The 13,616-nt window shown below is 41.8% G+C and overlaps 1 protein-coding gene across 2 annotated transcripts in view; it reads right to left on the bottom strand.

Annotated features, from left to right (window-relative positions):
* Positions 1-2,768: 2,768 nt before the first annotated feature.
* The window catches only part of slc15a4 (solute carrier family 15 member 4), a 39,250-nt gene continuing 28,402 nt past the window's right edge, over positions 2,769-13,616 (bottom strand). For both annotated transcript variants that reach the window (XM_080766844.1, XM_080766843.1), the window contains exon 9: positions 2,769-4,652. In XM_080766844.1, the coding sequence (XP_080622970.1) occupies positions 4,501-4,652 (152 nt within the window). In that variant the 3' untranslated portion in view covers positions 2,769-4,500. The remainder of the gene's footprint in view (positions 4,653-13,616) is intronic.

A 13,616-nucleotide genomic window follows, 5' to 3' on the forward strand; every position in this document is an offset into this window, starting at 1 on the left:
TTTAGGTTCATCTTACGGTGGACATGTTTGCCTGCCAGCTCCATGGCACGTCAAAAAGTCACTTTCACCTAGAAACTCCATTCACACTTTTTATAATTCAGCTTACTGTGGGCACACATGCTGGAACTTTAAAATGTTTTGTAGTTTCTTACTGTAGTTATTTAACTTAAACGCCCAATGCATTCTCTATGGCAATAGCACAAACTTTGGCATGCTACTAGTCCTACAGTACATACTTACACCCAGTCTTTTATCGTCGAAAAACGATACTATAGTATGTCGTTTCTCATGCTTTTCGGCAATAAATAAGGTGAAAATCGTGCTTTTCAACAACATACTATAACAGAATGTACAGTACCTTTAGTGTGGTCACATGGAGGTTGTTCCATGTGTATAGTAGCTGCATGGCTGCAATGCTTTGGGGATTCTATGCAACTGCAGCTTAATGCTCTCAAGGAGAGCCTGTTCCTGTTGTCAGCCTCCAGCGTAGGTACAGTACTTTAATTTTTCACAGCTCGTTTTTTTATTTTACACTGTAGGTGACTTTACTGTTGAAATGTATGTAAATGAGTGTGGATGTCAAGGTGTGCTTTCTTCAACCTGTAAATAACAGGTTTAATTACCTGCAGTGTCCCGTCCACTGATTGTTTTGTCATTTGTATGAAACATATTTGTACTAATTCATTGTCATATTGTTAAGTTACAAATTAAAAATGTTAATGCAACTCACAACCGTTTACAACTTCAGACACCTCAACTGAAAATCACTTCATGTTTTTCAGTGTGAGTGAAAGGGCTTCAGAGTTTAGTAGTAGGCCTAATAGTAGTAGGCCTATTATTTGTATTAGTCATCATCTGATGTAGAAGAGTAAAATTAATTGATTTATTAACTGAAAATCACTTCAGGTTTTTCAGTGTGAGTGAAAGGGCTTCAGAGTTTAGTAGTAGGCCTAATAGTAGTATTATTTGTATTAGTCATCATCTGATGTAGAAGAGTAAAATTAATTGATTTATTAACTGAAAATCACTTCAGGTTTTTCAGTGTGAGTGAAAGGGCTTCAGAGTTTAGTAGTAGGCCTAATAGTATTATTTGTATTAGTCATCATCTGATGTAATACTTTTTTTCTCACCTATGAAACATTGCAAAAGCCAGACATATTGTTTAAAAAAAAAGATCACACATTTGTATCATGCCAGTATCATGAATGGTATCATGGTCAGCATCATGTCAATATCATGGTTAGTCATGGTCATTATTATGTCAGTATCATGCTTAGTCATGGTCATTATTATGTCATTATCATGATTAGGGATGGTCAGTATTCCAGGCTGGATTACCACAACTCAAGTCGTCACTCATTACTTGGCTGCCCCAATAATTATCTAAATACTCTCCAGCTCGTCCGAAATGCTGCTGCATGTAGACAGATACTTGGAGAAGATATCATACAGTATCTCTCCCACATTGGCTTCTCTGCACTGACTCCCTGTAAAATACAGAGGTCAAGCATGACCATAATTTATGGTGCCCATTGTGCTTTATAAGCTTGCTAGAACACTGGTATCCTGCCAGTAACCCATATATAGGTTTAATTGAGGTTCCTTGAATATTATAAGAGTAGAATCGGAGACAGAGCCTTTAACATTCAGGGTCCTCAACTGTGGAACCTTCTTCCAGCTTTGGTCTGTCAGGCAGACTCTCTCTGTGGGGTTGTGCCTGCAGGTGACAGGACAGTATGTCAGCCACAACATAATATACTCTCATACTAGATGGAAACGTGTTGCATGTCCTTCCCCCTCTTTCTGCCTCCCTCCAGTGTTCTGTCCTACAGTATCTAAATAGAAGCGAGAAAAATGCCAACAAGTGGCTGGTACATCCCAAAATCATTGATTTGTTATCCAAACAAAATGTTTTCAAACTTCAGATCTTCACTGTCATTAGTGAACAAACATACATAGGGATTTCCATCTTTGACTGGTCAAACATAGCTGAATCAAGCGAACATTATAGGTCCAGAACAAAGGACATGGATTAGAATAATACTCACCATTTAACAAAATGTTCATGCTTGACATAAAAGTGAGATTGAACATACTTTCTATGACTATATGATTGAGGTATATCCTTGATCATCCTCATCAAATTGCTCTGCTCTCTCCAATGCTCTGCTGTTCTCTTAAACCCTTGACTATAAATCAGCCTTAAACATCAGGGAGCCAGCATAAACTGTATGTCTCAAATGTTATTGGCCTTGCGATACTGCATCCATAACCACTCAGATCTGTCAGAAATTCCTCTCGTTGTGAGAAACAAGCCGCCACACAAGAATTATGACCTGAGGGTATTGTGTTGGACTCCCATCAAGCTGCCTGCTCACTTGCTCAGTCACGCCTGTGTGGGTTGTCCGACCTGCTTCATCAATAGGAAACGGCTCTGCTCCTAGTACTGAGGCTAGAATACCTCCACAGTAATAAATGATGTGCGCCAATTTCAATCTTTGTCTGATGAAACAGCAAAGAAAAATGTCGCCTACTATCAAACAAAAATGCATAACCTCATCAAAATGACACTTCGCACCTCTGCATTTGCGGCATCTTTCAAAGTCAGCTTGCTGTTGGTTCTGTCAAGACAAATAAGACACAATACAGGCTACTTTAAAGTGATGTTGTGCGCCTGCAGACCAGCAAACCTTAACAGTAATCATGACAGGGCTATAACATTTTGTAATGCCCGACTGCTCTTTAGTCATCTACTGTCAGACAACCAACACTGAAAGATCAAGATTTTATTCACAATACATTATTTGAGGCGTTGCTTGATATTTCACCCACGGAACATAAGGTACCGGTAAGTCACCAGTGTAGGGAGTGAAGAATTGTGAAAAAACAAGCCCTGTGGTTGCCATGATGGTACTAAGAGTTAAAAGCTAAAGAATGAAATACACTTTAGGGCTGTGACGGAGTGGCAAGCACAGTGACCACTTTAAACATCTTGGGTAAGTAACCTAGTGGGGAAACTCATTATGTATAACTCACACAAGATTACCTGGCTCAGATGGTGCCTGGTCACTCCCGTGGCCTGCATTAAATCACTTTGCAAGCCTGTGCCATACTGTATGTTCCATAAAAAGTGAAAAGGCATGTCATATTTGATTATACTTTAATGACCAAAATTGTAACCCAAAAAGCCTATCCCACGGCTACAGCATTGTTAAAACAGGATTAACTTTAAAAAATAGGATGACAAACAAAACATAACTAACAAAAATCATCAGAAATAAGCAAAACTTCTAAACATATCCAACCAACAAAAAAGAAAAATCTCTAAAACAGGAATCACATACAGTATACTGTCATTTAGATCCTGTTTTCTTTTTAGGTTTAGTCACGTGTGCACTTTATTTCACCCACAGGAGTTTGTAAACAATTCTAATACTGAGCTCTGGCAGTTTTACATGTGCAATATAACTTATTACTATTCTGTACCTTGAGTTCATTCTTATTCTTAGAATTGAATTAAATTAATAATAACTAATTTATACAGCATGAAGCCCTAAAACAGATGGATCACAAATCTCAGAACATTTCTGTCAAACAATAACCAGAAAAATTCAAAAAAGTCACTGTGATTTAAATTATTTAACTGAATTACTGAATTATCATTTCAGATATGTGGGAATCTCCACCCACATGTTGCTGTTTGTCCAAGCATGTTAAATATTCACTGTCACACTGTGACCAGCTGTTGGGTGTTTGGATTGCATAGTCGTACTGTATGAATCTCTTTTAAACCAAGAATAATAATCTGATTCAAGATAAAACTTTAATATTCAAGTACATTAAAAAGGAAAAACACAGAATCCAGACTGTGGCTTTATGACTACGAGGAAATCACAGGCAGGAACATATCACCATATTAAGGTGGAAAAACAGGTTAGTTGTAAAATAGGGCCATTCCTACTACAGACATAAATCTGGTCTAGAAAACAAATAAAAATACCAAGGCCGTTTCCCATGATTTATAAAATACCTGAAAGCAGTCTTCATACAGTATGGCACCACTCCTCAAGTCAAGTGCAAATAATCTAAGAAAGGCAATGAGAGTAAACACACAAGGGTAAGAGTGTACCAGAGTTATTAAAAATGACAAAACCTAGATAATTGCCTTGTGGCTGCTCCATTAATCTATGAGGCTGTCAAATGTACCCGTGTGTCCAGCCGGTGCTGCAAAAACCATCAGCACTAGAAAACGGTGAATCGTCCCTGCTTCAAAGTTTAAATAAGTTTACTTTACAAGAAATTCACATTGAAATAATGAATGTTTGTTATTGCGTAAAGGGGGCATTTGAGGAGTCATCCAACAGCCACCCACCCAACAAATAAAAACGGAATATCATCACGCAGGTAGGTCCTAAAGACACTGCATGGGCACAATGAACAGACCCAATGCAAATGTGATGGGAAGGAAACAGGGATGTGCTGTAGGGGTCAGCCCTGAGGTCAGGAAGAGTAAACGCTCTGCCGGTGACTTCCTGCTCTGCCCTTCGCCTTGTCGTACTTGACGGACACGATGAGGAAGACGAGCAGCGTGATACCCTGGATGGCCGCCAGCAAAAAGAAGTAGTAGTGCAGTTGGCAGTCGTTGATATTACCTAGAGAGAGGGAAGAGGGGAGAACGGGATCAAAGTTACATGCACAGCACGGTAGCCTAGGAGAGCAAAGTGCTACTGGAGCAGAAAACAAGACTCGCAAGGGCCAGCATTCGGATGAAAACACAAATTATCTTTGCCATGGAAAATAAAGAAACAATGAGAAATACAGGGATACAGAGGGGGGGGGCCCGGGGGTATGCTCACTGCTCAGTAGTGGCTGACACTACCTGCAGGGCAGATGGAAGACGGCAATGCAATTCCTTTGCAACAAGGTGCTGTTTCACATTAAAGGAATATGACTTTGAATGCAAAAGGGCGTAACCCGCTATAACTTCCTTTGGCATGTTTCCATGGTTCTGCTCTCATGCGTGGTAGACATAAAGAGCCAGCTTGAAGAGCACCGTGGCTTAGAACAGTGCTTCTCAACCTCTTCTGGATCAGGGCCCACATGGAAATATCTTAACGCATTAACACGGCAGCCGAAGTGGCCAGATGGGTGGTGTCCATTCTCAATCTGATCAATGTTTTATTGATCAATCAATTAATTGTGTTCCAGTTTGGATCAATGGAACTAAACTAATATACTTTAAGTTAGTTTTATCTGCATCACAATTAAAACCCATTTTTCAAGGTTTTAACAAAAATACCATTACCTTTTTCCTCTTTAATTAATATCGTAGGGGGGCGACTTGCAATACCCACACGGCCCACAGGTTGAGAATCACTGGCTTATAAGTAAAATGGGGTTCTGTGAGGAAATGGGATTCAGCGGTGCAGCCTCAAGTCACATTTGACCCTGCACATCGATGTTTGTAGAGGACTGTATTGATGATGTGGGCCACAGCTGTGAGAAAGCACACAGGAATGTGGGCCCTCAGCTCTGATCCTAGTCAGCGATTATTTAATCTTTGATCAGTAAAATGCCATAAAGAGAGCAAAGCATGAACGGATGTTTCCAGTCTGATTTACTGGAACCGTGGAATGCTAATGTGACTTGTGCAGAGGAGGGTCAAACTAGAAAGACAACTTACTGACAATGACAGCTAGAGAGAAATTGTGGAATGTGAAAAGCTTGATAAAAAAAGGTGAAAGCACCATATTGCCGATTTGATGCAGGGCTACAGAATGACAATAGAAAAAGATAAAATACAATAGAATTGCAGTGAGCCAATGAGCGATTTGGCGTCCATAACAATTGCCTATGACTTGTTTTAGTTTGCTGCTATTCTAACTACAAGCAAACATACTGTAATGACTAGACATGTATGTCTAGTAATTACAGTAATGTCTAAAGTAAACAACTTTAGACAATATTTACAGAAATGACTTTGCAGTTGCAGGATCCCACACAGACATGCACCTTCTTGCACTGGCCTCTGCATATTATTACAAGCTGAGACCTTGCAGTTGCAGGATGAGGCCAAGTTGCACATTTATGCACTGGCCAGTATTTTTAAGCTGGGATTCAGTGCCTTGCTCAAGGGCATTTCAACAAAAGATGGGCTCCTTCACTTCCAAACAGCTTCCATCGTGCACTACCACCAAACACTACTTTACTGTTGATGGGAATGGTTGACCTCATTTAGCAAAAAAAAAAAGAAAATACACTACAGGGGAGAACTAAACAAATCCTGTTTTCCCCAGCTAGGGTTTAACATGAAGGGCGAAGCCGACAGCCATGGTAACTCATTCATTTTCATACTTGAACAATGGAACAGTTGTGTTGCCATTAAAATCAGCTTTTCACCCCTGACCATGTAAAGCAGCCCAGTTGACATTCTAGCCTACTTTTTGAGAGGAGTATGGGTACTGGCCCGACTGCTTAGAATAGCCAGCAGACATTCTGAGGATAGCTCATCATTAAAGGCTGTAACTGTTCACATGCTGGGCAACTGAGGGTTTTTATTACTCTTCCTGTAGCCAAGCCGATTAAAACAGCTTTGGTTCCTGTAAACCAATGCCCAGTGTGAGGCATAGTTGTATAGCTTTAATACCATACAATTGATCGGGTAGCTATAGGCTACATCATTTTCCAAATGAGAAAATATCAAAACGTGAAGCAATTTATAAGAAAGGCCACCTATTAGGTTCTCCACATGGGAACGACACAGGCAATATGGAGCCAAAGAAGGAGAAGTAGGTTGGATTTTAATTGGATGAGGTGTAATGCCCCTGAAGTTCTGTCATTTCCCATGGTGGTGAATGCAGGTGGTGGGTGCAAGGAGAACAGGAAGTGGATTCTGACAGCCAAAGGGGTTCCAGACTGTAGTTTGCAGTCTACAGTAATTACACCTGTCCCTTAGAGTCAGCAGTCCTCTGGGTCAAGGGGATACCTGTGTGCTCTGCTCATACAGCCAGGCTACCTACACCTACTGTACATATTTCCATTCCATTTCCATCCATCCAACTCCACAACCCTTGCCGACATTGCCGACTACCAGTAGCACTCATGGAAGACACCCCCCCCCCCTATCTGGATCCCCTTTCACTTATTGAAACCTTTGATCTTTCATTACTACTGACTAGAAACCTTGCTCATGTCGAGATTTTTTTTTCCTCCTGTGGTTCAACAATTTTGTACAAGCTCTGCCAGCATGAATGGAGGAATGGCCCACAATTGAAAACTCCACAGACTCGGACTGAATAACAATTTCAGCCTACTCTGTGTGGGTCCTATCCATCTAGGAGAAGGTTTAAAATATAAGAAATAGGCCAAAAAACTAAAGCCCCGTTTGAATAATTCATGGAGTGCAAAACCATATGCTCGACGGGAGAGTGCGGGGAAGTAGTGGATTTTAAGCACGCGTGCTGATATTTCCAATCAATAATTCACTATAAACGACACTAAACTGAATGTCTACCACGGCAGTCTTAATTAACAGCAGGGTATGGCATATAGAAACTCTTCAAAAGGCACATTTAGATTGTGTGCGATAACATCGGTAAAAAAGACCCCGTTAGACTGACTGACAGTAATGGTTTCCAGACTATTAAATCAATTGAGATTAATGTCAGCGGTGAGAAGAGTGCGAACAAAATGAAAATATGGAGATTCATTGACTTGATTTACTACAATTTTGAAAAAGGCTTTCGTGCCTTAAGCATGCATTATATCCCTCGTCCTCATGCGGTGGACTGGCCTTACAATTTTATTCAATACCAATTTTGTCCCTTCATTGTTACCACCTCTTCAACAGTCCGTTTAGCCTCCTTGAGGAGTGAGCAATTTGTTCCTATGATTCCCTCTATGGTTGGAGATGTTGCTAAGGATCGTTCAGCCTGAATAGTTATGAATCAATAACACGTGCAGTGGTCCATTTATTTTTTCTTAGATCACCACTGATGTAGATCATGAAACTCCACACTATTAATATTGTACAATGTTTTGAATTGGTTGGCTAGTTGGTTATCATCATTGGGATGATGGTATCTTTAAGCATCCTCTAAGCCAGTGGTTCTCAACCACTTTATTTCAAGGACCCCCAAATTGACAATCATTAGCCTGTGGAAATAGCCTGGCTCCAGCCCCTGAATCGCTAGCCACACCCATTAAAAAAAGTTATGTTCTTGCTATTTAGGCTCTGGTGACCATGGCGGAGTTAGCCTCGGTTGAAAATCTGATATCGCGCCTATGGCCAATCAGCGATGACGTCAAACAACAGCACCGGACCAAACATAAACAAACATGGCTGTCCCCACTGCAGTGACGTATCAACCGTATCAATCTGGCTATTAAATAGCCCTATGATAAATAGTTTTAGAGAAACAACAGGTTTTAGAAACATCATCCGACATATTTTACAATGTTTGTTTACATGCTAATGTAGTAGCGCTCGTTGACTGCGTTTGTTTGGTTAGCCACATTGACAACGATATCATCTGTTTTTCTACTATTTTGATTTGTCAGTGTGAACCAATCGCCGAAGACATCCGCTTTAGCAACGCGCAGTCACCCATCCTAGAAACAGCTACCGTGGGAAGGGTTTTCAGTCTGAATAATGTAGTTAAACGAAATGAGATTTCACACTGAGTGTCAGGCTACCGCGGACACCCATTTGATGGCATTTCTATCTCTGGGACCCCAATGTATATTGTAAAATCAATGTTAATTTAACTCTGAGTGTACAAATGGAACGAGTCGATTGGGTTTGATTTGTACACTCTCTGAGTTACGGATTCAAGGCTCCAATTGGTTCCCAACTATCATTTAGCTGGGGACCCACCGGAACTCCCTCTAGGACCACTGGGAGTACCCGGACCCCACTTTGAAAACAACTTATTGTCTCCACCAGGCCGAAGGCATGGGGAGAGAGTATGTTTTGCACTCCGTCCGTGTGTGTGTGTGTGTGTGTGTGTGTGTGTGTGTGTGTGTGTGTGTGTCCGTCCTTCCTTCCGTCTGTCCGTTGCCAGCTAATCTCCGGCACCGTTGGCCCGATCCATGCCAAACTTTTCACACACACTCCCTGGATGCCAACGATGAACCTCTGCCCCAAATATTCCTCAACGACCTGTTATAGCGCCACCATCAGGCCAATTTAGGCAAAACACATTTCTGTAGTTTACTCGTACACATTTTATCCATACATCACACAATTCAGTATACACTATCTCCATAGTCATGTGATCAACACGGATCTGCACCATTTCGCATCTTCCATCCTGATTGGCTAAGATTGGCTTCCAAAGCTCACATGATTGGTCCGTTTCGAACAAAATGCCACAAATCACAAATGCTGTGTGCAATTTCCGTGAAATTATGCACGCACATTTCCACTAGGCCGAGGATGACATGCCACTCATTCTTTTCCAAATCAGCCTCATGGTGGCGCTATAACAGGGCAATTCCTGTTTTTACCTATAACTGCATCGATCTGTATACAACTTATGTATCTAGAGGCCATGGAAAATCATTTTCCCTCCATCCCTCTATATCTGCTGGTTATAGCACCACCTTGAGGCCGATTTCTGGAAAACACATTGTTTATGTTAAGATTTCATCCAAATCTCACGCAAATCGGTACACATGATCTCTGTAGTCATGTGATCAAGCCGAGTCTGTTCGGTTTCTCAGATTCTACACTGATTGGCTAAGAAGATTACCTTCCAAAGTAAGTATTGAGTGGCCCATTTTGTACAAAGTTCTGCACATGTCCTGCTCATCCAGAATTCTATCCTCAGAGATGCTATGAGTGATCTGGATCTGCATTGCCTCAACAAAATGAAGAAAAAACATGTTTATATTACTCCTAAACATTTTGCCAAACATCACACACACTCCTATCCTCCTGGTGGAGACCTGTGCCCAGAAGGGCACTTTTTCTAGTTCTCCAACTGATTCAGAATGCCACAGCTTGCTTGGTCTTCAACCAGCCAACATTCTCACGTCTCCCCCCTTCTCCGTTCCCTTCATTGGCTCCCGCTGACTGTCCGCTGCCCGCAGACAGTACAAAACTCTGATGCTGGCCTTCAAAGCAACCAAAGGTTGCACCTCCATATCGTGCAAGTCTGATCGGACCCTACAAACCCTCCCGCGCACTCAGATCAACCAACGCAGGGAAGTACATTCACTAAAAACGCTGGGACAACGCTCCACACGTCTCAAACTCTTCTCCCTTCTGGCTCCAAAGCTATGGAATGCACTTCCCATTGCACTCTTAATCTTCTGCCGTAGTCTCAAAATCCATCTAGACTTCTTAGCCCGTAGCACTTGCCCTAGCCTTGACAACCTGACAGGCGTATGCAAATGCTCAATTTATGTAATTTACTGTAAATCGCTCTGGATTAAGAGCGTCTGCTAAATGCCTAAATTGTCAATCTCATCAGTATCACCCTACTTTATATAATTCCTCTTCCTTTTTTTTCAAGCTGGCATGGAATGGAAACAAGCCTGGGTTTATCTAGCATCAGTATTATAATGACTCAAAGTTGCATATCAGTGCCCACACGGTCACACCACCTCAGGACATTGTGGTACTGCTTCAGAAGCCAGCAAGAAATGACATGGACTGGTTATATCAGAGTGGTGATTTAGGCTCAAAGTACCATTAGAAATATGTTTGAGGGACATAAAAAATACGATATTAAATCGTATTGTTGTAGTTCATGTGTGCATGTTGTAGTTCCTTTCATTAAACATATTCAGGTGGTGCAGGGGATGGATAATAGTTAATAGATTAACCATAAGGTGTCCCTTATTCTAAAGTTTTATGGAACAGCCTCTGAATAACTATAGTTGTCCCTTAGCAAAGGGACAACTATAGTTATATAAAAAGCATTAGCAAAAACTTCCCTAACATCTCTGTTTATGGAAGAGGGCAGGGGAGTTGTGAAAGGTTTAACATTGCTAATGGTTCTGCTCTAATTTCATTACATAGTAAGGCCCTCATTTATCAATCGAGTGTAAAATCTGCCACAGATTCGAGTGCAGGTTTCGTAGTACACCCACGTCGCCACGGCATTTATAAAGTGATCGCAAACAGCTTATCCTTCCTTAATTTCGTTCTGACGTTAATAAATGTGACGGCTGAAATCTATCTGGCACGCCCTATGAAATCAAGCCTCGCCCTCGTTTTTGCGACTGAACACATGTTTACGACCTGTGGGAACCATGGAAACCATGGAAAAAAGGTTTCTCCCGTGCCTTGCCCGCCTCACGCACCTCTCTCTCACACACACACACACACACACACACACACACACACACACACACACACACACACACACACACACACACGCAGAAGCACACGCAACTTGCAAGCCCACTGGTGTCTTGTTAAATAAAGAACGAACACCTGCATGAATTAAATAAAGTTGTAGGCCTACCCTGTCTGTTTTCCTCTCACCTCGCTTGCTTTGCTGTCATGTCCACGCATGCACGCATATACATGACACATCGACATCGCATCGCCATGAATGGAATTAGTTTGTAGGCTGGCCTATATTAATTTTACCCATTCGTGCGCAGTGCACGGCGAAGGCGTGATACTGCGCACTGCTGTGATATTAAAGTCCTGTGGGTGACATGCCTGCATGAGAGATAGGCTATCATGTCGTCAAGGCAGCTCACAATCAACGTTTATGTAGTGATTTGATCATTGATGAACGAATCATAAACATATGGATGAAGGCTTGCCGCTTGCGCTGGTATGTGTTGGCGACGCACGCCGCGGTCCCGTCCTCCCGACCCCCGAAAATGATCTCGCTTTTATCTGAACTGTCAAAACTGTCTAAGCACTTATAAATGGTGAATGATTAAGCCCCTTACGCCTATAGCCTGCTAGTACTTACTACAAATAGGCAAGCTGTATTGTATGCTTGTCATTGTCACTTGGAAATAAAGGCGTGCAGTCCATTCATGCCTTTAAAAAAATAATAATATCATAATCGCATATGCCGCATCACCGCGTCCGCATGCGCTCCAAAATCATCTCACAAGTGCGCTCGCATAACAAGTGTTTGATTACAATTTACAATTTACAATTTAGGCATTTAGCAGACGCTCTTAATCCAGAGCGACTTACATTAAGCAAGAACAAAAGCATGGGAATACATCACATAAAGACATTTATCATGAAACATGCGTAGCTAAGAAAGTAACAGTGGAATATCTATAATGAAACTATACATATAAGCTATACATCTATACTACTATGCTACACATATGTACTATGACGTGCTATGACTACTAGAATTGCTATCTAAGGGGGTGGGGTAAGTGCTATGGGCCATGATGGAGTCTGAAAAGGTGGGTTTTCAGACTGCGGCGGAAGATTGGGAGTGATGCTGCAGTTCTGACTGCAATGGGAAGTGCATTCCACAGTTTTGGAGCCAGAAGGGAGAAGAGTTTGGGACGTGTGGAGCGTTGTCCCGGCGTTTTTAGTGAGGGTACTTCCAGCTTCCCTGCGTTGGCTGATCTGAGTGAGCGGGAGGGTTTGTAGGGTTCGATCATACTTGCAAGATATGGGGGAGCCATACCTTTGGTTGCTTTGAATGCCAGCATCAGGGTTTTGTATTCTGTGCGGGCAGCGACCGGGAGCCAGTGGAGGGAGCGGAGCAGGGGGGAGACATGTGAGAATTTTGGCTGGTTGAAGACCAAGCGAGCTGCAGCATTTTGGATCAGCTGGAGAGGCTTAAGTGCACATGCTGGTAGGCCAGTAAGGAGGGAGTTACAATAGTCAAGTTTTGACAAGACTGTTGTCTGGATTAGGAGCTGGGCTGATTCCTGGGTGAGGAACGGTCTAATTCGTCGTATGTTATAGAGTGTGAACCTACAGGATCGAGTGACAGCTGTGATGTGAGTTTTGAACGAGAGCTGACTGTCCAGGACAACACCAAGGTTCCTGGCTGTTGGGACAGACGTTACCAGGGCGTTGTCTATGGAGATTAAGCACAAACTAATACATTGTAAACATGTTATATTGTTTTTAATTGCGCGATTTTAATTACTTGTAAAGTTGGAAATCTCTCTTTTGTTTTTTACATACACATACCGTTTTATATTAACATTTTAGGAGTGAAAACATATGTTTTGATGCCTGTGACAGTGTCAGCAGTTCAGACAAGGCTGCTCCGCTTGTGTAAGACAGAAAAAAAATGCGTACGCCAGCTGAGGAGCAACCGTGGATTTTCAACGTTGTCACGTTCAATTTCAAGCTTTGGCGGAAATGGTAAATGTCAAAAATGTCGGCAATTTCGGCGTGCACCCATATTTTGGCGTACGCACGGTTGATAAATGAGGGCCTAAGTCTCTACCTCCTCTTTCCAATCCAAGGCCCCAGGGCCCACTTTGCTGCAAAATACTTTCAGAAGTACGGTGGGCTAATTATGGAAGCAAAAGACAAAACAATGACTTGTTGTAAAAATCCATAAACTTTCTGTAAAAGTCCATAAACAGGTTTTTAACACAATTAACTGCCAGGTATTAATTAATTAATCATTCCGCCGCTGCCAGTGTTTTTTAGTGAA

This window comes from Protomyctophum bolini (genome assembly GCF_963924005.1).
Source record: "Protomyctophum bolini genome assembly, chromosome: 6".
NCBI classification, from domain to species: Eukaryota; Metazoa; Chordata; class Actinopteri; order Myctophiformes; family Myctophidae; genus Protomyctophum; species Protomyctophum bolini.